This window comes from Cuculus canorus, chromosome 3, assembly GCF_017976375.1.
Source record: "Cuculus canorus isolate bCucCan1 chromosome 3, bCucCan1.pri, whole genome shotgun sequence".
Taxonomy (NCBI): Eukaryota; Metazoa; Chordata; class Aves; order Cuculiformes; family Cuculidae; genus Cuculus; species Cuculus canorus.
This window is the reverse complement of record NC_071403.1, coordinates 98,166,307-98,191,036: the sequence shown is the minus strand read 5'-3', so window position 1 is coordinate 98,191,036 and position 24,730 is coordinate 98,166,307. Positions and strand designations below refer to the sequence as shown.

General features: G+C 38.1%; 1 protein-coding gene across 5 annotated transcripts in view; it reads right to left on the bottom strand.

Annotated features, from left to right (window-relative positions):
• Positions 1–2,655: 2,655 nt before the first annotated feature.
• Positions 2,656–24,730, bottom strand: part of MTA3 (metastasis associated 1 family member 3) — a 139,820-nt gene continuing 117,745 nt past the window's right edge. For 2 of the 5 annotated variants that reach the window (XM_054061333.1, XM_054061331.1), the window contains exon 19: positions 2,656–10,163. In XM_054061333.1, coding sequence (XP_053917308.1) covers positions 10,028–10,163 — 136 coding nt within the window. In that variant the 3' untranslated portion in view covers positions 2,656–10,027. Of the gene's footprint in view, positions 10,164–23,624; positions 23,653–24,730 lie in introns of all 5 variants that reach the window. The other 3 variants (XM_054061329.1, XM_054061332.1, XM_054061330.1) reach the window with 2 other exon arrangements.

Sequence of the window (24,730 nt, the reverse complement as noted above, 5' to 3'; positions counted from 1 at the left end):
TGTGAGGTGACTAGAAAGAGGGGAGAAGTTATTGCCAGAGAGACTTTGCAACACAAGTGCAAGGAAAACAATATTATGAAGTTCATTAGCAATGATAATAATGGATGTGCCCCTCCCACAGTATGCCATGGAGCATGTGCTGCATGAAGCAATGCCAGTAGCAAAGTAACAATACACTGAACTTCTCTTAAATGCACTCCACTCTGATCCAAGCACACAGGAAAGAAATTAACATCTGACTGTATTCCAGGTTAGGGCAAGATCTAGAAAACATCTGCCAAGATACATTTAGCTGAAAGCTAGGGGTTTGGTAGCACAGACAGGATCAATTTCCAGCAATTTATTTACTCCGTATTTATATTTGCATGAATATACAAATGTTTATTTGCATTTGCAAAAAAAATAGATGCTGATTTTTGTATTTTTAACCTACTTGTAAATAGATACATTTTTTTTTTTGTGCATTTCATTTCTTGCATTTATTTAAAGTGGAAGCAAGTGCATAAGTGAGGCACAAATGAAAAGGGGAAGGGAGCTCACAAGAATTAATGTCACCTGAAGCTTGTTTTACTGGAAGTTACAGGACTTAAGCGCTGATGTATGCGTTTCCTTTTGACATTGAAAACATACCAGCAATTCCACTGCTAAGGCCCATAATGAACTGGCTTATTTATTTTTAAAATTATTTTTATCACGCACACTAGATGGTGCTCAAGTTAAAAAATGAGTAGAAGATTCACTGAGCCTTTCATAAGATTAGCAAAATACACGTTCCACACTTGCAGTAGTTATGAGAAGAAATCAGGAAAGACTGTCTATTTGCCTAAGTCTCTTCCTGACTGCTGATCATCACGCATTTTACTAAAATTGCATTTCACAGTCTTTGTTCATAATCACTACTGATCTTTAGTTGCATATATATTTTTTCAGTCACTTTTTTTTATGCATCCAGCACTGTTGAGAGCTAAATGAATTACATGAATTAGGAGTACACAGCCATAAACAACATCAAAATACATTTCATCAGCCATCAGAAATTCAGTATCTGTGTTCATGACAGTACTGGCTTGTGGAAACATTTTAAAATAGAATTATTTCCTTCTCAGTGATCATATTGAATTAACCTATAAGTTTATGGCAAAGTTATCATATTGCTTGACATTTCAAACAGATAAACTCTACTGAGTATGTCACTGACCTTTATCTTAGCTGCAGTCTGAGTTTGGAGCAAATCAGGCTCTTGTCAAGCAGCACAGAGAGAAAGGACCAAGCAATTCAGAGTCTGACACTGTTTAATAGGTGTCCAGTCTGGGCTAAAGGTTGATGGACACTCCTGAACTGACAGTGATTGAACGCAAGTGGTCACAATCAGACACTGATGAGAACACAAAATTGGCGAGAAGCAGACACTGACAGCAACGCTGGATTGGTCGCAGGCAGATACATGCAGACATTGAATTAGTCAGAGGTATATAAATGCTTGAATCTGGCTGATGACAGTGCATTGATTTATTTCAGGTCTTTTCTACTTTTACAACACTTCAATAACTCCTTATGGAAAGTTACTTATTTTTACAAGGTTAATAATTCCTTAGGCAAACCCAGAGATTAACTTGGGCTGTGGACAGATGTCCTCTTCCAGATGTAGCTGTGCAGCTGAAGATGCTACTGACCTGAGCTATTTGTCTTCCGTCGCCATCGGAGCTTCTTCTCTAGTCCCTTCCTCCTTGTTAGCAAATTCATATGAATTCTCTTTCATTTCAGAAAATACCATATAGCTAAGCCTAGTTTTCAGGCAGAATCCCTGCTATTCTCACGGCTGAGAGAGGGAAGAAAGCCCCAGCAGATGATTAGTAGCAAGCAGCTGTTTCAGGGTGACATCTTCAGTCAGAAGGGCTGTTTGCACCAACCCCACAGCTTTAGTCCAGTCCAGGCACCAGCTCCAGTTTAGGAAAAAGATGACAAATTAGTCTAGAATTGTAAATGAATGGTCTAGGCAGAAGGAAGTAGGAAGCAAATCTAATTGAATTTTACAGTACTTCACAAATCCCCCTAAATATTTGCAAAAAGCTGAAAGTGATTTTGATTCTTTTTAGCCAACACCTGCTGCTTTGTCACAGTTCAGCATTAAAAAACAAATGACTCCAATCTGCTGGAAATAACAAAAGGTAGAAGAGTGTCAAGTGCTGTTTGCACAAAGAGAAATGTGCAATAAAGTTCATAAAATCATGAGCAAAGTTCACCTTTATCCTCTACAAATAATGCTTCAAATTTCCTCTGTGTGCATAATGAAAAGAGCAATGTTTCATCACATACAACCGTCCTGTACCTTTCAGTATATTATCCTATCTTTCTTTGCTATGATGTGAAAAGCATTTTAAAAGCTGTGAACAGAAGTCACCCTGGATTTAAGCACGGGGAGACCATTAGGAGCTAGTAACCCTCACTCACCCCTTGATTCAGAGAACAATATAACTTTTTCTTCCTCACATCAGATAAGAGGACACCTCTTCCTTAGACACTAGTGACATATCTCCTGCATCTATTGCAAGGAAGACCCTGTATCTACTACCAGTTTCTTCATCTCTCTCTCTTTTTTTTTTTTTTTAATATCACAGGCATAGCTGCAAAGGTATAAATATAACAAGGATTTTTTAATGACCACAGGAGGATATTAGCCCTAAACTAAAGAGTTTACAGATTAGCCCACAATCCTACTTCAGGATTCTTTGTTGGCTTCCAGAGGATTTGCACAGGTCCAGAAGTTTGACCAGAAGGTTGTTTCTAGGGGTGTCATGCAACTTTACAGAGATTAATTCTACAGCCTTAAGGGTAAGCATAGGGTTCTTTCAGAACATCCCCAGACAGGATAAACTGGTCTGCTAAGGAAATAATTTCTCTGTCTAGGCAACTCCACCGTCCTATATAATGTCACCAGATTTGAACATCCAGAGAATGAATGGTTAAATGGGAGGGTTTGGGATAATCTGTTTGATTTACTTCCAGGCACAAGGGAGAGTAAACTGCAGAGTGAACCCCCCTCTGTCAATGAGAATTTTGCCCATAAGAACACAGAAGGTTGAGGGCATTGTTGCAGACAGTACTTTGTTGGGTTGTCAGGCTGAATGTATTTGACTTTGGTGATGTGCACCAATGAGTTTACACACTGGTTTTAGAACAGTATACGTGGGTTGGCCCAGATGGGCAGAAGGCTGAAATCAAATTGGCAAAATGAAAAGAGCTAGTGAATCAGATTTTCTCAAATTAACTGCTATTTAAAAATAATAAGCAACTGCAATTGAGTCTCATTAGTGCAGCAAGGGAAGATGGAGAAAATCCAGAGCTAGGCAGTCATTTCATTTATATTCTTCTACTGAAGTCTTTCAAATTTAATCTACACAAGCAGTAAACAGAAGAAAACTGCTTAGCATTCAAGTAGCAGGTCTAATTACAGGCTGGTAAAGCATGTGTAATAGCTACACTTGAGCCAAACCCTAGAGCAGAACTCCTCTAAGATTTTTGGAAGGGTCAATAAGGCAAACATATTAGGACTGCAAGTCTGCAATCTTTAGAAGGGACAATACAAAACCATTGGCTCCAAATACCTGGGAAACTGGGCAGATTTAATATATTAATTTAGACTTGGATTCTGATTATTTGGCCCATATGCTGTCTAGGCTTATTGAGCTATAAGCCCACGTCATATGTTCACAGCCCTCACCCCAATAGGTACAAATTTGTGATCTTGAAGACTATGCCATATTTCAAGTAAAACCTTGGGCTCTATCAGTAAAGGAAAGACCAATGGAAAAGAAGATGAAAAGGAAAGAATAATGGAATGAAAATGACCTTAAACTGGAAAATGAAGAAGGGGTGAGGGGGGAAAATCTTATATATGCTTATAGCATCTTAATTATAATCATACTTGACATCATTCTGAAAAGTGAGTTAAAATTCGTAGAGACTAGGTTTCAAGGAAGCAAAGTAAACATAACATGGTAGGATTAGTGTGCCTGAGCATTGATTAAGCAACTTAGAAGGGGAGCGGATCCAAATATGCCATTAAATGAGAGGGCTTGAAGCATATTCCGTTTAAGCAGCAGTAGAATGGGAGCATCTCCAGAGAGCTCAGCCACTCTGAACTGTTTATTACACTCCAAACTGCAGCAGTACCATGGAGCCTGCTTTAGTCACAGACCAAGACATTATTGTGCTAGAGGTGACAGCAGTACTGGCCACACAGGATGTCCCAATACTTACAATTTTAGGATAAGAAGTATCAAAGTGTTCTGTAGTGCCCAGTACACAATCTACACAGATGGACAGTCAGCAGTGACCCAGCCTTTCCTTCTCCCAGGCATTCCGCAGCGACTGAGCCAAACCCACATATACTGAGAAGGGGAGCAGCATCAAGCTCTCCTTTCTTTTGAACATGTACAAGATGCAGGAGAACGAGCAGAGACAGTAAGAAACATTCATCCATGACTTAACTGCATGTACAACTAGCAGGATGGTCTCTAGCCCTCTTGAAAAGGCCAATCAGTGCTGCACTTACGGTTACTTACAGGAAAAATTAACGATGGGGCAGGATTAACAAAAAGCTAGGTTAGAGTCAGCCTCCTGCAAGCGGATCATGAAACACAACTACCTTATGGATTAAACGCATATCCTAAGGATCAAAGGCATTCTGTGTAACTTCTTAGATTCACTGTCTGAAAAAAAAAGACTAAAATTCTAATGTAAATCTAGAATGCTCTCACACAAAATCAATTCATTTCCCTGCATGGAGCAGTGCTCCAAACTCTAGAAACTTTTTCGGGGAAATAGACTACTTTGTTTCTGTTTCTTTTTATTGACTGCAGAAAAATTAAGATTCTGATACAGATTTTAAGTGCCTATCTAAATGAAGGAAAAAAAAATACGGAGGTATTCATCAACACTATAATCCCTAAATTTCCATTACATCTGCCCCAATAACTTATCTCACCAAAAAGTTAGAGTAGTTCTTTTTCCTAATACATAACTGCTGGGCAAAGCAAATGGCACAAATGGAAAGTTTGTGCAGTGTCCAGAGAAATGGAATGAAAAGGAATGCCTGAAAGAATGATCCTTCAGTCATTGCCATTGTACCCAAATAAGAAAAGTAAATCATGTTCGGTGATTCTGTTATGCTATATGATTCCAGTTTAAGGTTTTACACTCTTTACTTAATTCTTAGCTTTGCAGAAATCGTTGTAAAGTTTCTTTTTTTGCTACTATTATACAGAATGTTCTTCTACGTGCCTAAGCCCTGAACATGTGCCCTTTGTACGATTCTTATCTGCAAAAAAAATTCCATTTGTTTGGAGAAATTACTTCAAATGTTAGTAAAGAAGAAAAGTCAGTTCTAGGTGCTGCCAAACTGACAACAAACAAAGCTTTTTGAGCTAATATTAACATGCAAATTTCAGACAGGCCAGTGCACTGGAGACTGCAATCCACTGTAACATCTAGTATTTTTTTGTGTACTACAAGTCCTTTTGCATAGATTTCAGTTCAATCCCAAGAAGTTTCCTAGTCTTCCAATGCAATGACCTATACCTCATGTCTCCCTGACTTTTGAAACTTCTTTCCTTATCCTCATTTCATCTACTTCTGTCTTTAACTTTAGCGCAGTTTGAATAGCTCATCAATTTTCAGTCTCTTGATTATTCAATAGTCTACCATAAAATAGGATGGCAGTGTCAATAGAAATTTAGTTTCCTGCAAAAAGGGCCAAGAGTCACAAAGTTTGTACACAAAGACACTTTAATGCAAATCAAATAGTACTATGTTTCATTCTAAGGTGCTCCACATCTTCAAACACTCAACATTTAGCTTCCCAGTTTTACCATTCCCTTGAGAAATTCACTTTTAGGCTAAACCTCAGAATTTTAAAAAGACATTTCTTTAATGCTCTTGTTTTCTTCTTATTTAATCAATATCGTATTTCAATATGAACTGGTAAACCTTTACGAGCAACAGAAGATTCTGCAAATTAGATCACTATATATTACAACCTCAAAACTCTTATCCAAAATCCTTGTATTCCAAAATTAGGTTTCCTCCCTCAACATGCAACATTTGAATAAAAAAGTCCTGACTTACTCCAAAAAAATTCCACTGTGCAGTTATATAAACTCAGACCTCTTGACACCCACTCTGGCTTATGAACACACAGGTTTACATAAAGGACTTTCAAGAGAACATGAAAAATGTCTACTGTTTTGTTGAAATTTCCAGAGGATTCTAACACTTCCTTTACCATAGCAGTACACATATATAAAAACACCATGTCCACTATATTGTACTTTGCAATATAATTTTCCTGAAGGACTATAACTGTTTTCTGCAAAAGGCTGTGGCATGTTATGCTATGACTATACCAAAAATTACTATGCAGCCATTGTACTTTATTTAAGCCTTCATAATCAGGAAAGTACCTGTGTTGAAATTATATTTATTAAAAAAAATATATCTTACTTTAGATTAATAAAAAGTTCACATTCTGTAAGTCCTGATTTAATTTCACCATTTCTACCGCTTGTTCATTCTTGATTTCAGTTTCAATAACCAGTTTTTATAACAAGCTGCAAGGTTTGGACTGCAGCAATGAAGACTATATTTGCCCTTAATCAAAACACTGGTTTAAAATATGTTATTTTCATATCACCAACACATTTCAAGCAGTTTCAAGTATTTTAAAACCTCATTTTTCCATCCTACAGAATCAAAACATCCATCACCAAATAGGAGCCTTTAAAAATAATCTGAAAACAATATACAAAATATTTCAAAAGAGCAGAATAGCTGTATAGTTGAAAACAACAACATAAGACAATTTAAATGTTAAAACAATCTTCCTACTTTTTCTATGAGACTCCTGGACACAAAAAGATCACGCATTTTGCATGGTTTTCTAGCCCCGTATTTGTAAGAGGAGAGGCAGATTTTCAGATAGATTTCTTATTTAGCTACCAAGAAAATAAATCATACTGCAAATACAGTGCTGATGCTGCCTCGATCCTCTTGCTCACACCCATGATAAGTACCAAACTTCTTGTCCTTCCTTTTGAGGTTTATGTTTATACTCAGTGTCATTGTTGATGACTGATACACGTTAGCTAGTTTTAATACAACTATCTGGGGAAGCTTGGTAAAAACTGTACTGAGCTCTGATCTGCTGTGGATATGCTGTTTCAGTTTACACAGGGATGCATCACCTTTGCTCACAGCCAGCAGAAGAATCTTTATCTCAACAGAAAGCATGGAATTGCATGATATTGTGGTAAGGAGTGTCAAAATTTCTACAAAAATTGAAATCTTTCTGCCCTAACCCAGCAGGAACATGTCTTCAGGTAATCTTCCATCAATGCTTTCAGTTTAAATTCACAGGTAAAGACTGTATCCATCTCTGGAGAACATCTTGCAGGAAAAGAAAGATGTAGAGGGAGTAGGTAAAGACAAAGGTGTGATACACGGTGTGCAGTTTCTCTGTGCACTGTGTGCATTTTTAAGGGAGGAAAAGTCTCTGTGCAGCTGCATGCAAAACATCTTTAAAGATGAAGCAGAAGTTATGCCAGTAAATGGTCTCCTCCGTGCCTTACCCACCCCAAGGCTCCGCTATTGCAAGTCTGTGAAATGACTCTGCCACGCACAGGCACAGCATTATTTTCAGTGTATCTATATGAAGTACCTCAGCTTGAAGCTGGAAAGGATTCTTCCTTACCTTGGCTATTTGATGCAAAACATAATGGTATCAGGCAGCTGGCTGCATAACAGGGAGCTCTATTACCAATCTCCCTCTTCCCAGAAGGAAAGAAGAAAAAATTACTTCACATCAGACTATTATGGATACTGATACTTTTGTCAAAAGCAGAAAAACATAGAGATTTTATACAATACTGGCTAGACACCATAGCACACTGACTAAAAGAAATAATTTGAGTACAAGCTTAATAAGGCAGAGTAAAAAAATTCACCATCTCAGCTAATGACACTTTGAAAATTGCTCTGCTGTGTGTGATTTCACTGATGCCTGAGGGAGACAGAGCTCTTTCTGCTCATGTTTTTCATACTTCCAGTCAAACAGATTGCTGAATAATCATGTTTTCTTTATTTTAATGGGTGAGGAAGCTATTATACAGAAGGTGTTTCCATGTGTCATAGTTACTAAAGGCAATTCTTACTAATAAGAATAGGTTGTCTCTGCTCAGTTATCTGATGAAAAGCCCTCCTGTTGTGAGGAAAAAGCGTAAGAGATTCCTAAGGCTGCACACTTCAGCAACTACTGCAAAAAATTTTAAGCAGATGAATCCCAGGTCATGTCCAATAGAGTCCAAATCAGTGACATTCACCAGGGTGCTCAGGGTACTAGGAGCACTTCATGTCATAGTTCCTCCTTTGTTTTCACCCTTTTCTTGCCAGTGAAGGACAGTGGACAAAACCTGGATCCATCACTCAAGAAATTCATCAGCAAGTCCCTTCAGGAGGTCAAGGTACTTTCTTTTTTGGAGAAGCATCTGGGTTACTGTCTCAATAGCTCAAAATCCTACACAGAAAGTATGGCTAGTTATAGGATGAGATCGCAGATGCTCTTTCAGGCTGAAATTATAAATTGCATGGCGGGGAAATAATGTTTGGGGAATCATCCAGAGCTATGAGACACCGCTTACATCTTTGTCTTTCTAACCACAGAGCTAAGTGCACGTCCACAACTGGATGAAAATCTCATATCTGTACTATACTGTGAGAGCTGCCTAATAAAGAGATAGGAAAAAAAGTCTTGAAGTTCTTACTACGATATGTTCAGTGTCTGACTACCTCTTAAAAGGCCATATGGAAACCAAATCTACTGAAGGACACAACTTGCCTCAGATAATCAAAATATACCAACTAGGTTTTCACAGCAGTGCTACACACTGGTTGCCTCTTGATTTCAAAGTAGGGCAGAGATTGTTCACCTGTAAATACCTGAGTAGAAAAAAGACCTGCCTCTGTTGCCATTCCCACTTTCAGGAGGATTGACAGTTTCCTACAAATAGTTTCAAAAGGCACATCATCTCTCCATGGTAAGCATCCACCTGTAGCCTTACAATTATGAACTTCAAAGCATTCTGAAAGACACCTTTTTAAATGCAGACATATAAAAATGTAGAAATTATTTTGTGGAGAGACATTTCTAATAGGAAATATTCTATTCTTTTGTGTTTTCCTGCAAATAGTGTTCTGCTGGTTTTCAGTATTCAGAATAGGCTTTAAGAAATGCAAAAAAATATCCAAAGAAATTTGAGGAAGTTTGCAAATATATAGACAATGGGACCAGTTCCTATACATGCAACTAGTCCAGCTAGATGTTCACTGCCGCACATAATACTTTCCATTATTTAAATCAAAGCTAATACAGCCAGCATTTTGAAAACCAGCCACTCGTTATGGGCATCTCCTAATTCACTCTAAGTTTTAGAACTGCTAAACAACTGTTTGCCCTCATCCCAGGGTCTGGGTGCTCAGCAGTTCAGAACATAAAATCCCAAGTGACTCAAGCCAATACTGAAAAATACGAACACCCAAAGTCTGCAGCCATTTTTGAAAATGCAAGCTGATAAGGCTAAACGCTGCTTTAAAGACACTGCAATCTTTTTGAAACATCCATACTTTTGTATCAAGCCACTAGAAGGCATAGACAGGCGTGGTGGGTGGACCCTGCATCCATACTCCTTCAATGTGGTCAGTGCAAACAGTTCCTCCCTGACCAGCCAACACGGATGACTGGGAATGGAGGGAATAACAGGACAATCCAGGATAGGCCTGCAGAGTGAACCAAAAGTAGCCCTTGCAGAGACAAGGGAAAACAAAGGCTGCTGTTGGATCCTGCTTAGAACACAGAACCCAGCCACAATTTATCCATACAGTGTTTCCGTCTCAAAGATGTGAAAGGTCCTATTGTTGCTGCACTCGCAATTAAACATGATTTTGACATGATTATGGTGCCGATGCTGTTATATCTTCAGTGCATGATGGTTTCTGGCTCTGTTTGTGCCTGCCTATTGTTCATGAGAGATGTTGTCTTTGCAATGATTGGAGAACAAGGTGTTCTGGAAGCTCTTTTCAGCTGTGATCTGGTGAACTTCTTACGGATTTTTCTGTAAGGAGGGAAGGAGGGAAAGAAGAGAGAGAGAACAGAAGAGATGAATCTCAGTCTGTAGCAGAAGACTACTCAAGAGACAATAACAAACATAACAAATAGTCTTACCAGAGCATGGAAAAGAAACTTGCAGTCAACGAGTGAGCCCTGTCCCTCAACTGATGATTCATAGTTGTCTCCAATTAGTAACTGATAATTGCTCAGTGAAAAGTAAGTCAGTGTTAGACAATATTTGGACAATAACATTTAATTGATTATATGATATCCTAGGCGAGAATGCTCAAATGACAAATCCTCACACGTGATATCACTCCAGGAATGAAGAAGCAGAGAAGAATGAACCTCAGTAGCACCCAAATGGATATGTTACCTTTGGAAAAGTGAGGGACTGGGAGCAATTGTTATTTGCACTCTATTGATTCCGTAGATAAACACATGACCCAAATCTCTGGGCTTTTGGTACTAGTGCCTTTCACGTGCAGTAAATTCACTTTAATTTTAGACTTTTAGATGATAAATCAAACATATTAACTATAGGCAGCTATGTTGTTTGTATTGTAATTTTACACATCCAAGGATAGTTAATTTGGAAGCAAAAAGCTTTGTTACGTTCCAACTGCTCCATCTCACTACCATTATAAATCAATAACCAGGATGCTGAGTGTATCCAGGGTAGAGTATCAGAAAACACAGAGATGACACACAGAGTATATCAAGTACCATCTTCATTGGCAGAGTCATGAATATTAGAAGTTACTGGACAATCACCTATTTTCTGATTTCACTCAAGCTGAGAATCCCAGCTTTCATTTAGGCACTTTCATAAATTACAGACATTTTGAGTTTACGGAAATGAATTATAGCAAATGGGCCTCTAACATAAAATGAGACCAGGCTTTCCAGTTCAGATTTTCTAAGCTGAAAGTGTGACCTGACTAAAAACTTCAGGGTGATGCTGCACCTACCTACATCAAAGCTTTGAGATGGTAACTCAAGAGTGATTTGCCCCTTTCATCTTAATGCACTCTTAACTCTGAAACTGGAAAATGGTGGCACAAGACACTAGGTCAGCTTAAAATAAATGCTACTGAATATAAAAATAATAATAATTTGCATATTAAATGGTTGAGTATTGCCAGTCAAGTAACAGGGCCACAAAAGAGAACACAAGACAAAACAAAAAGTTGAACATCGGGAGAATATACTGTACTCTTAGTATTTAAAGGAAGCTTGAAAAACACATCTTTTGGGGGGTTAATATATTAAGAGACACAGAGAAATATTCATTTCAGATGCCTGAAAGAAGGATGTCATTGGGATCTCATGGCTTGCAATACAAAATTAGGATTTAGCATCATTCAGTAATAAGCACAACATAAGAAAAGGAAAGGAATCACCAGAAAGTTAAGTTCAGGCTTTTCCCACAATGCCACAGAGACACAAACTTGCTCTTTTGGTACTTATTTTACATGATCATCTTAAATTAGGCCTAAGAAGATATTAAGCTTCTAGACAAGATATTGCATACCTTCCAGAATGGTAAGATGTAATCTTAGACTAGTAGAAACATTTATTTCTAAAATAATGAGACAGGTAGGTTTTATAAATTCACATTAACATCAATAGTTGTTGCCCACACTGATTACTAATGGGGATCACTCCAGGAAAAGCTTACAGAACAGTATCCCTTTTATATAGTTGTTTGCAAAACTTTGTATTTATTTACAGAATGAGTGTGGTCATTTGAGAAGCCCACAGTTTGCAAAAAATATTACATAATTGCTTGCCCTTCTGAGTTTTTAATACAGCAACTTCATAAATTGCCAAGAGGTTCCTACTAACGAAAGCAATTTGCAGCTAACACCAAATGTAAGGACAGTATAGCATTTGGGATTACAATTTTTTATTATGTTGTAAGGACAAGAAAGTCAAAAGATGTCACTATTATAATTAAATACCATTTTGAAACTAGGAAGAAAAAAGGCAGAACAAAAAAAAAAGAGGGAGTCATCACATTATTATATACATCAAGCAAACCGCAGAGAGTCAATTCCTCACTTAGCATAAATGAAAGTAGTTCTACAGAGATCATCAGAAGAACTAATGTGATATGCACTCTAAAAAGACAATCCAGCACTTGTATTTAAAGAGGATTGTGAAAACGCTTCCAGAAATTAACTCTCTGGGACATAGCCTTTCAGAAAGAAAATTCGAAGAAATTTCCACTGATTTCATTAAATACAATATTTAAATAATCATTTCACTAAAAAACAAAACTGTTCTTTTTGCTGAAAAAAACCCAAAATAGTAAGTGGAGGGAACTGGTTCTTTATACTGAAGAATTTAGCATCAAAATACAGGTGAGCTTTTTGAGGGGCACTAGTCAGGATGTATAATGCTTCAGAGGTTTTTTTAACGTGTAAGCATGCAGGCTGTAATAGCAGCTGGTGAAAGGAAAGATAAGGTTGCCATTGCCCTTTCGTTCTGAGAACTTTCCCTCACGATACAATGAATTAAAGGCAGAGTCACCTTTAATGTTCAATTTCCTGTCCCTTTTTCAGTTAATACCAGCCATATGTTTTAATTACATAGAGCTTTTATTTGGTGATGGCAAGTAAATGGCTTTAATATCTGCAAGGCTGATAACAGTCTTTGCAGTTATTATGAAATAGTAATTGCCATTTTCCTCTGCTTTTTCTTTTGACTTTTGTAGTCATGCTTGAAGTGTGATGCGTTACATATTTCATTTGAAATGCGAATTAAAAAGTATTTTAAAGCCTTTGCATCATATTTCTAGCCCTCCTGAGACCAAAGATACGAGAATGAATCAAACTTTTGATAGATGATTGGTATATAAAGGCCACTGTGCTCATTTTTACATCAAATGTGATGCATTGCTGCTAATGTAGGAATAAGACAAATTCTTTATGTCTGCATATTTGAGTTAGTAACTGTAGGTAGTTGTACAAGACCCCTGGCACTACTTCAGGGAAATACTTGCATGTAAAGGCCCACTGACACTTTAGCAGATGACAAAGATTTTTTTTAAAGTGAAAGAAACATTTTCCTGTAAAGGGGAATCACCCCCTACATACACACACTTCTGAGATGTCCATAAACCTTCTTAAATACCAAGGTACAGAAGTGCTTTTGATACGCTATTTCAATTAAAAATATATCAAGGATCTAATACAAACCTAGCTCAGAGTTTTAAGCAGAAGGGCATAGTAGTATTTTTCACATTCCTCCTAAATTAGTTTGATAATTTTTCCCCCGAGTCTTTTTTAGGCTGATGCCATTTGAGCAACATCCATATATATAAAGACCGAGTGCTGTGGAAATGCATCATCACCCAATTGTTGCTGGTAGCCCAAGGAATAAGCACAGATCAGCAGTAGACCTAAGAGAACTGATGCCTTGAACAATCATAGCTAAAATTCCACCTAATGTCTGGTCGAGGTAAAGCATGGTATGACTTGCCAATCGTAACCAGCAACTTAAATGTGCTAAGTGCACAAAATACTGCCAACCCTGGAAGTGGAGGTGGAGTTTTAGACAGTGACTACAGCAAGGCAGGATTTTGCATTCTGAAACATTTTATTTGTGACATTTGCAATCAGTCTAACAATGAAGACATTGAGAAAAAATAATAAATTAAAGTAAAAATAATAAAAAAAAAAGTCTTCCAGACAAAGATGTGCAAAGTTGCTCCTGCTCCAAGGCAATGTAAAATTTGTGTAATGTAAATTTTCAGTGCAAGCTCAAGGCCAGTTACCAAAACCAACTATTTAAAAAATAATAATTGTTCCCTGGGAGTTATTAGACCCAATTATCACTCATTTCTCCAAGAGCTTCTTGTATTCAGATACACCCTATAACTATTCAGTGGATTATATTAGAAGAAGGGGCACTATCTTCAGAAGCTAACAGGCTTTCTATTAATTTCAACAGGCTCTTAAACAGAGTGAAAGGCCACAATGTGTGCAGCGCTGTCTGCCCAAAGAAAATTTAACTGGCATGAAGCTGTAGGCACAGATCCCACTGTAAAGGAGAAACAGGTTTGTGACCACCTGAGGAACCCGGACATATATGTCTATGGGACCTGATGAGATGCATCTCAGAGTCCTGAGGGAATTGGCTGATGTGGTTGCCAAACCACTCTCCATGATATTTGAGAAGTCATGGCAGTAAGGAGAAGTCCCTGGTGACTGGAAGAAAAGTGACATTGTCCCCATTTTTAAAAAGAGTAGAAAGGATGACCCTGGGAACTACCGACCTGTCAGCCTCACCTCTGTGCCTGGGAAGATCATGGAACAGATCCTCCTAGAAGCTATGCTAAAGCACATGGAGGATGGGGACATGATCAGTGGTAGCCAGCATGGCTACCAAGGGCAGTTCCTGTACGACCAATCTGGTGCTTTCTATTATGGCGTAACCAGAGCAGCGGACACAGAAAAACCAATGGATGTGATCTATCTGGACTTTGACACAGTCCCCTACAACATCCTTCTCTCTATATTGGAGAGATATGGATTTGATGGGTGCACTATTCAGTGGATAAGAAACTGGTTGGAAGGTTGTATTCAGAGAGTAGTGGTCAATGGCTCAAAGTCTGGATGGAGATCCGTGACAAGTGGTGTCCCTCAGGGGTCTGTACTGGGACCAGTCCTGTTTAATATCTTCATCAGTGATATAGACAGGGAGGTTGAGTGCACCCTCAGCAAGTTTGTAGATGACACTAAGCTGAGTGGTGCAGTTGCCACACCGGAAGGACAGGATGCCATCCAGGACCTGAACAAGCTGGAGAAGTGGGCTTGCGTAAATCTCACGAAGTTGAACAAGGCCAAGTTCAAGATCCTACTCCTTGGATGGGGCAATCTGAGGTTTCAATACAGGATGGGAGATGATGTGATTTAGAGCAGCCCTGCAGAGATGGACTTGGGGGAGCTGATTGTTGAGAAGCTCGACATGAGCCAGCAATGTGCACTCACTACCCGGAAGGCCAACAATATCCTGGGCTGCATCAAGAGAAGCGTGGCCAACAGGTCGAGGGAGGTGATTCTGTCCCTCTATTCTGCTTTTGTGAGACCTCATCTGAAGTACTGTGTCCAGTTCTGGAATCCTCAACATAAGAAGGATATGGAACTGTTGGATGGGTCCGGAGGGGGTCTACAAGGATGATCACAGTGATATACCATTTTAAACAAGCTTCTTCGTGAAATGTTCATTTATAAAACAAATTGGAACTATTTTAATAAGTGTCAGGCTACTGGAAAGCATTTGCCATGAGGCACTTAGTTGCATTATAAAACATATAGATGGCAGATATAGCGGTACAACCTTTATAAGATTAAAAAGGTCATCCTGCTGTAGGCATGTCAAGATCATTTAAGTGTTTTAAAAGCTTGTCTTATTTTCCTCCTCCAAGCAAGGAAATGTTTTCCTTTGCTGGTGTTTATCTTCCAATTTGGTATCAATATTTATGGAGCAAAACTGTTTTCTATGAATAATAATTCATAAACACACTGGTTACAAATTACAATGTCAGATCTTCCCAAGCAGCTTAATAAACGTGGTCAAACACAAAAAAACCCCTGAGACTAACCCTAGAGCTCAGGAGCCAAGAGTGGGAGGGGAGAGACAGAGAGAAGGTTATAGAACATGTTCTAACCTGTCACAGTAAGACAAGGCTCAACACAAGAGATTCACTAAGTTCAAGTGGATGTGTGTTTTCTTACGCCCAGTTGGAAAATGTCAGTGTACACCAGCCCACAATGATTGTCTGTGAAGCAGTTTTTAGCTAATAACAACACCACTGTGCTTGAGCACCCACTCTGTTTGACAGACTTGGCTTCCTCTTCCTAAAGATCAGTTCGATGCTCAAAGGAACCCATTTTTTGTGGGTAGAAAGTGTGAAAGCAAAAACAATAGAGATCCTTAACAGCCTTTCAGAAGATGATCTGCAGAATTGATTTGAACATTGGCAGAACCAGCTGGGTGTCAACCCAGAAAGACACTATTTTTAAGGTGATTATAGCTGATTTTCTTAATTTGCAAAAGAGTTACAGATACGGTCTTGTGGTTTTGACCTGGTAGCATTTTCAAGCATTGCATCACCTTGAGGGCTTTGCTTCTCTGATGTTTTGTGTTTCAGAGCAGCAGCTTCTATAAGTATACATATATAAAAAATATATTAAAAAAATTCAAATCATGTTTTTTGAGTATTTTCTTTACTGGAAGGAAAAAATCCAGGCTGTGTGTTTAGAGGACAGACTCCTATGACTGTGTCATGCCTGACCTGTTGCATGGCAGAAGCCACCTCTCTCTCTTTGTACCTTCTGCTGATTTAAAATCTATTTGCATCAAAATCTCCCCAGAGAACAAACCATCTCTTTGTGTGCATTTTTAGAGTGCCTAGAACAACAGGAACTTTACTCATCGTCGAATTTATTTATATCCAGTTTTACTGCAAACAACTGGTCTGGCTTCTGGAAAAATCACCTAATTCGACAGATTTTTCCCATTCTATCATTTCCTCTGAAAATGGCATATTTCATTAATATTTAAAAGTGGTTTAGGGTGCTACGAGAGAAGGGATTCGAGAAGTGCAAAGTTGTATTCTCAGGATTTTTCAGTTGAATGCTGGAACTGAGAAAAACTTTTAAACCCTAAGAAACATTATAAATATATACTGTCATACGGCAGCTATCACACGATGACTATATTTAAATCTTAACAATCAGCAATGAAATTATGCTCCCAGTTCTTCTGTGAGCTTGGTACTTACTACCGAGAGTAAAGTTAGCTACTGTAGATGGCTGGGACAAAACCAATTAAACAACAGTTTTGGTGTAACGTTGACTTCTCACAGAAACCAGCAGCACCAAGGCCCTACCAGATTAAATTGTAGTAACTACAGTTTAAAAAACACTGTGATCCAGTTGGTAGGAGCAACGGACATCACAGAGCTCAACTTGGATTAAGCAGCTCAGGACTTGCCCTGCATCTTGAGTGGAGCTTTGTTAGCTCAGCAGGGAGGATACCTCGTGTTCCACATCACACAGCAGTGGCTGTGCCAGAGGCATGCACAGAGCCATGTTCCTCAGGCAGTTTTCCGCTTGAAGAAGGGCGAAAGGTCTGTCTTTGGATTCACGGTGTTTCACCACAGCATTCAGCTTTGTAGAGTGGATTAGAACCGATAAGTCCTAGCAAAGGTAGCTCAGTGGAATGGGTAAAAAGTAAATTATTCATACTTCTTAAAACAAAACAATGGCTCAGGCTTCAACAGATGTGTAATCAGAGCTACCGGACAGCTGCTCTGCACCTTATCTGAAATTCATTAGCCTCTCCTTAGTTACCATCGACTTCAGGGGTTGGAAGACAAGAAGCCAGCTCTGTTAAAGAATGAGTTGCTTAACCCCTACTCCTCATGACCTCACAGAAAAGACCACTGCAGATTTGTCAATATATAGGCACCCAGGGAATCCAAGGAGCCAGAAAGCCTTCTGCAGCTCACAGGCACAAACACCAGAAGATCTCAAAGCAACTCCTTTTTTCTTCCTAACTATATCAGGAGGGTGTGGGTGAATTCCTACACTATGTAACTTTATACTCTCCCACCAGGAATTTTTATCACCATCTAGTTATTCTGCAGCAGGACGGCTACTTTATGTATCGATTAAACAACACCCGCTGTTAGATAAAAATAATATTCACATGGCAGCTTATATTTTTCTCCTTGGACAGGCTAGAAATTGGAGAGTAGATGCATCAGAGCAGAGGAAAAGAATGGAACAAAACGTCGCTTTCAACTTTTCCTCAAACATCTGGCACGTTAATTCACAATTCCAGTGTTATTCCAGACTTTAAGATGACAAAACTGTTCAAAATATGCAACTCCTATTTCTCACCTTGGGCTACAAGCATTAAGTGTCATTTGCCCAGCAATATTAAGTACAGTGTTGAAAAATTTTAAAAATATTGTAATTAAATATGCATATATCAGTCCAAGAGAACGGAGAACTTTCTATTTTATGTCCCATGGCGGGGTGCAGCGTGGAAAGATTAAATTCAGTCACTGTTTCCAACTTTAACACACTTTAGACACCCCATCTTAACTACTTTAGTATTTTATTTATTTGGGTAATGTTCCAACACAAAACTTTTTGTATAGTTTTTTATTACTATTCTTGTTTCTTTTTTCCTTTCCTTACTTTGTTTGATTACTTAATTGTAAGTTTCCTCTGAGGCTTTTGGTCTGGACAGTGTGTTTACAGTATTACAGCTTATATATTATTACCTGAGGCTCAAAAAATTTCACATTTTTCCTCTTTATCAATTATCCATACACTTGTCCTGGAATGATATATGTACCAATAGAGTATATTTGGAGGAGCTTCTTGGCATTCTGGCTACTTGCTATTAAGCAAGGGCGGAAAATCAAAATTACTCAGTCTTACCAGAAACAGCTGGAGAGCAGAAGTTCCCTCACAAAACCATCCCCTGGGGCTCCACACCATCAATCTCTTGAATAATCAGCACTTACCATGCACACAGAAGCTTACCATACACACAGAATGCAGAATATGGATTAGAAATCTGTACCGTGGCATCAACAGAAGAAAGTTTTGCCACAGGATTATTTGATGCTAATTTCTGAGGTCAGCTTCATTTCAAAGATTGGATTTTTAAAATTTTTTTTTAATATTCATGTTACCAAAGGTCTATTTGAGTTCATTTTCTGCCACTTATCCTGCTTTCCACTCTTATGGCCAGCACTTATCGTGTCAGTATCTCACAATGTTTTTCAGCTTGCTTAACTGAAAACAGCACAGCTGTTTTCACAACTGAAAACACCTTTAAGAGTAGGTATACATCAATTAATTCAAGTTTACAGACAAAAAGTAGTTGGAGCTACTCAGAGGTTAAATTACTTGTCTGGTGTCTCACATCAAGCAACAGAGGAAATGCAGGAATTCTGAAGTGTGGATCCTTACTTTTTCCACTACAATAACACTTCTGTTGTATTTTGCCAGGTAAATGTTTTAGCCTCCATCAATTGCACAAGGAAGGATAACAGCAAGCCGCAGCCCCTCAATTATTCGACAAGAAGTAATAGTTATAGCTGTGATTGGCTTTCACAGTCATTATGTTCTCTTTGTTATTTTACATTTGAAATGTCTATGTAGTGACTTATGCAAGCTTTTTTACAAAATGAGACCGACATTGGCTTTCCACAGCCTGACATAATTAATGCCAGAAGGTCATGCATTTAAAAGATCTTAATGAGTTTAAAAGAAAAAAACAGAGGAAAATAATAGGAATAAATTATTAAACACATACATTGAAACAAACTAGCTCAGAATTAGGTATTCTATCTGCAATTTGAAATCAAGAATCCAATACAGGGCAACTTATAAATGAAAGTTACTGGGTAGTTCTGGGTGAATGATAAGACTGTGAAAATCACTGACATTATATTTTTTTTAACATATTCACTACAGTACAGTTTTATCATTATTTTTTGCTATTTAACTTTAGCAACACTGTGTTCATCACAGGACTCAACTAGTTTCTATACCTACATGCACATTATTGCTGCGTATTTCTCTGCCTTCAGATGAAATAATTCTTAACCCTGTGTCCAGCTTCTACTAATTACTATCACTCACACGGCACAGAAATTTTAAAAAGCGAAAAGATTTCTTAAGGCTGATTTTGTGCAGTGTTTCAGGACTACAGGCATCAATAGTGAAGATTTAATGTGATAAAGCTTTGTGTTTAGGCACAGGAATGCTGAGAGTAGACTAATATTAGTCCTAAACTAGTGTTACTCTAGCCTTGCTACTGGCAACAACTGTATAATTAATCTTGTCTACATATTTTCTTTGATACTTAAATATGCAGAAGACTATGCTAGTCTGACCAGTTAACATTTTTATTGTTATTTTGTATGGCTCCCAAGGCTCTGAAAAAGAAATTGGCTTCCCATACAAAGATGCTTCTTTACAGAAAAATTTCTTCTTGTTCAAAACCAAACCGGTTTAAACTCCCACAATAGAAGATGACTAAATATTACAAGATGATACATTCCCACTGGGGATGTAGGATTCAGGAAAAAGCTGAGCAGCAAGCTAACAAAACCCTAAGCTGTTAGACCTTCAGTTAAAACATCCTGTAAAGATTGAGTTCACCTACATCAAATCCAGTGCACAAACACAAAAGACAGCTTCTGAAGGAAAACCTTTTGAAATAGCCAACTGTACTGCAGGAAATCCAAAATTTGCCAAGAGCCATAAGAAAGCAGGTTAAAAGAATTGCACAGCTTCCCAATTTAACATCTGACATATATTATTATTACGTTCTGTACTCTAGCTGATGGACTGCACTCAGTGGGAGTCAGGCATGCATCTAAGAACTTTGCTGAAGACTCTGGAAGGTCTATCGAAGTGAATGAGGTTTATGGAAAAGTTAAATACTTATACAGGAACTTCTCCAGCAACATCTGTATTTAAGACAATTCTTAATACATTTATTATCATCTCTTTGTTTCATTTAAGTACTTTTTTCCCCCAAAGTTTACCAAGATAATAACATTTTGCAAACAAGTTTCATTTCAGAAATTATATTTCCCTTCCTAAAAATAAAATTCACTGGCTACTTCTGCAGCTGCTGTCTGAATGTGAAATTACTTTTGTCAAAGGGAGCAGAGCAGACTGCAAGTAACACCTCAAAAGGTACCACAGTTCTTTAGCCGAGTCTTGTGAAGTAACCACAGTTAAGCTCCTACCTAAAATGCAATTGCAAAATATATTTTGGTATCTAAGCCACCATGGAGAGGCAGCATATTTGAATTTCTGCTCACAACAGGATCAGACAAGATCATTTTACAAGATCCAACAGTGTGACTTTTCAGGCAGCGGTAACTAGGTCATTTACAACCATCTGTTCTTCGCCTCACTCTCCCTGTGGTTATCACCAAAGCTGTGCACTAATTAATTTTCACCTGCTAATCAGTGGAGACACCTCTGAAACTAACACATTTTCAGTTGGCAGCTTCCGGACTCCTGTGGACAGCGTTTCCATGAGATTTTATTACCAATAAAGGTAAAAGTTTATCTGAAATAAGAACCCCTGTAAGGCTTCTCACCTGCTCTGTGTACAACAGCCCTGTGAAAGAAAAAAGTACTACTCATCTGGTTCTTCAGGGAACAAACAGAGGGTACATAGACAATTGCCTCCAAATCTTAAACAATGAAAGCATTTAGACATCTTGTTAATTTTTGTATGAGGAGTCGGGCATTGAAATGCTTGGAGATATGGAGTTCAAAGGCCTGCTTGAGGTCTTACTGGAAGTCTGTGAGGGAACAGGGAACTGAATCGTGTTTTTGCAGGTCCTAGGTAAACACTCCAACCACTGCAACATCTTTCTCTTACCATGTAGCTTTGAGCAATGCAAGTAGCTTACTACAATGTCACTGAAACTTCATCCTAAACCGTGAGAAGGTGAATGCATAGCTCCAAACCATAATGGTTGTGTTTCATTCATTCTGAAGACTTATGAAGCAAAACTCTTAATACCATACGCTCTTCAACTCTACCAGTTCTACCCAAAAGCACAACTTATACTGAACTTTGAGGTTTGTTAAGTACATGTTTTTCATGTATATATCTATTATTCCTTTTATGTGTTTAAAAGAATGCTAACATATTCTTCAAATTAGTTGATTTTAGCATCATGGAATGATCTTGCTTTTAAAAACAAACGTTTGCATTTTCATAGTAGTGTTACTTTGACTTAGTAGGTATTGTAAAAGCAGCCGGAAGAAAATCTCATGCAGATAAACAGCAAAAGAAAAATATCTGTAGGTCCGTGAAAGCTGCCCAACGAGAAACAAATGGCAAGAGATTTTGATCTAGTTTCTATGGCGCTGTTTGCAATTCTGCGTCAGAGTACCTCAGCTACAGCTCAGAGACATATGATTTATAAGGTGTGAACAATGCACAGCATTCATGAATAGTCCGTATTAAATAAATAAGGTCAAAACAAGAGCTCACAGAAACTATTGTTCACTCTCATGGGTATATAACAACTTCGACCTAGTTAGCCATATAGGACTGCTCTTGAACTGTAGCAAGGACAGTTCCTTCCTGGATTCCCAATTTGCAGTATTGTTACAATGACCGGAAATGTTTGTCAGCTCACCTGTACTCAACTGCAGCCAATCAATTACGTATTTGCAGTTCTATCAGCAAAGAATTAGCTATAATTCTAAGGGATATATTCTGTAATAATTGCTTTTCAAGATGCATGACAACTATATAACAAAGCAGTAGTAAAGGAACCAGAAAATGACATCCTTAGAGGCAGATTTTTTGGTTAGAGGGTTGTAGCTGGTGTATCACATTCTCAGGCTTGCATCTGATGCTCCAAGGGTGCAAGCAGGTGTCTTCATGCAGTAGGTTACAGGGTCAGGGTCTAATGGCTGCAGTACCATGCAGGCATAAAATGAAACTGCACTGTGCTTTGGACCCAACTACGGGGAAGTTCAAAAGCGGGATCTCAATTTAAATCAAATTGCCTCTTTATGAAATACAGAGGTGATCCCCAAGTGCCTATTGAAAATATTTTTTTTTGGGTGCAAAACTTAGTTTTGCAAAGTTGGAGACAACTGAGGAAAAAAAAAAATAAACATTTCTGTGATACAAATTGCACATGTAAAGAGGAAGCAATTAGCACTAGAACTCTGTTTTTAATCTACACCTGCACCTATGCACTGTAAATCAGACCCTGCGGACTGGACACTTACTCCTCCACTTTTCCCTTTTCTCCCAGGAACCTGCTACAAAGTGGTAACTCAAACACAGTGCCTGACCTTGTCTAAGCATCAATTAAAACACATGTGGGAGGGAGAAGGGTCAAGGGTAGGTCATTCACAACTCTTCATATTGGGTTTGGTTCACTGAAGTGTTCAGTTTGCTTTTCAAGGTACAGGTTAAGTTTCACACTGATGAAGCCATAATGCAGAGGGAATATTCAGGAGCACGAAGAGCTGTGAGCACTAGCATTACTCTTGCCAGATCACCAGATCAAGGCAAGACCCAACATTTTGCTGAAGCTGGCTGTCAGTCTCACATTCTCATCCTTCCCAACATGCAGCTTTGGTTTTTGTGTGTGTGCTATGAGACATGCATAAATAAAAATGAGTGGTATCGGGTAATCATACCAGCAATTTTGATATCGTTATGTAGTACCTCAACAAATCAAGAGAAGCTTCTCCTTTTGGAAAAAGAAGATGAAGTGAAGAATAAGAAAATTGCCAATATAATGCTGCAACAGGGATGCCTCTCATATCATCTTATCAGCAAAAAGGAAGCAATGTCTGCTGGTTAACAACTAAAGATCACGTTCTAATTTTAGCAGTTGCAGTTAACTCATTCCCAATGGAATTGCACTTACCGTGAGAAGGTTTCTAACTGCTTCAGCACTGAAAGGAAACAAGCATCGAGTCATTCAACTGCAGTTCTATATGCAAAAAATGCTTTTTTTGGCCCATGAAGGGAAAGCATATGGAATCTGCTGCTATAACCCATTCAGTCAAACATTACCACATATTTCTTATAATGCAAAAGCTGAAAAACAAATTTCTTTTTCCACACATTGTTTTAGCTGTCCCTATACAAGTATGATCATCAGCATGCACATGCATTCCATTATGGACAGGGCACGTGTATAGGAACTGTATGCAGACTGCATACCTAGAATTGGTAAGAAAAGTTTTAATTGATAAATGCATTCCCCTTGACATCCAACAGCTGTATTACTAACTTTATTCAGAGAGTATTATTACTATGTTGCAGATAACTCAACAGATACGAAGCTGATATATTACAAATATACTAAACTTCTGGAGACCAAAATACAAACTGTCCCAATTTTTCAATTATTAGCTCCCAGAATTGTGGTTCAGTATAAAGAACTTAATTTCATACAACACAGTCACTTTCTGCATTAACTTCTAACAGGGCCTACAATGGAATCCTCCTCACAGCTAGTCAACAAAAGGGGAATAAAACCCCAAAAGGTTCTTTATAGCCAAGGTGATTTAGTACAATGTCCTGAATAAAATTCTTTTATAGTTATGAGACTTTTGATTGATTCTAAAGCATATACATAACAGTAGGAGAATCCTAGCAGCTAACATCTATGTATATCAAAAAGAAATAAGGAGTCTCTCTTGGTGAGTAGTGATAAATGTAAGGCTCTTTAAAAAGTGTTTTTCCAATTAATTATGCAAACACATTTGCACTTTGGAATAAAATCTTGAGGAAGCTATTTTTGCAGTAGGGAATGAGAATTCCCTTTTCATTCAAAACAGGTAAGAATAAAGAAAAATATTAAAATGTTAAATCCAGCAAAGGTCAACATAAAATTATGATGTAATGACAAGGTGTTTTTGAACTGTCACCTGGTTTTCTGCCTTGATTAATTTCTGCTTTGAGCCTGTGAATGAATAGAAGTGTTGAAATCCCAAGTGAGCTGGACTCACAGTCACTACAGATAAA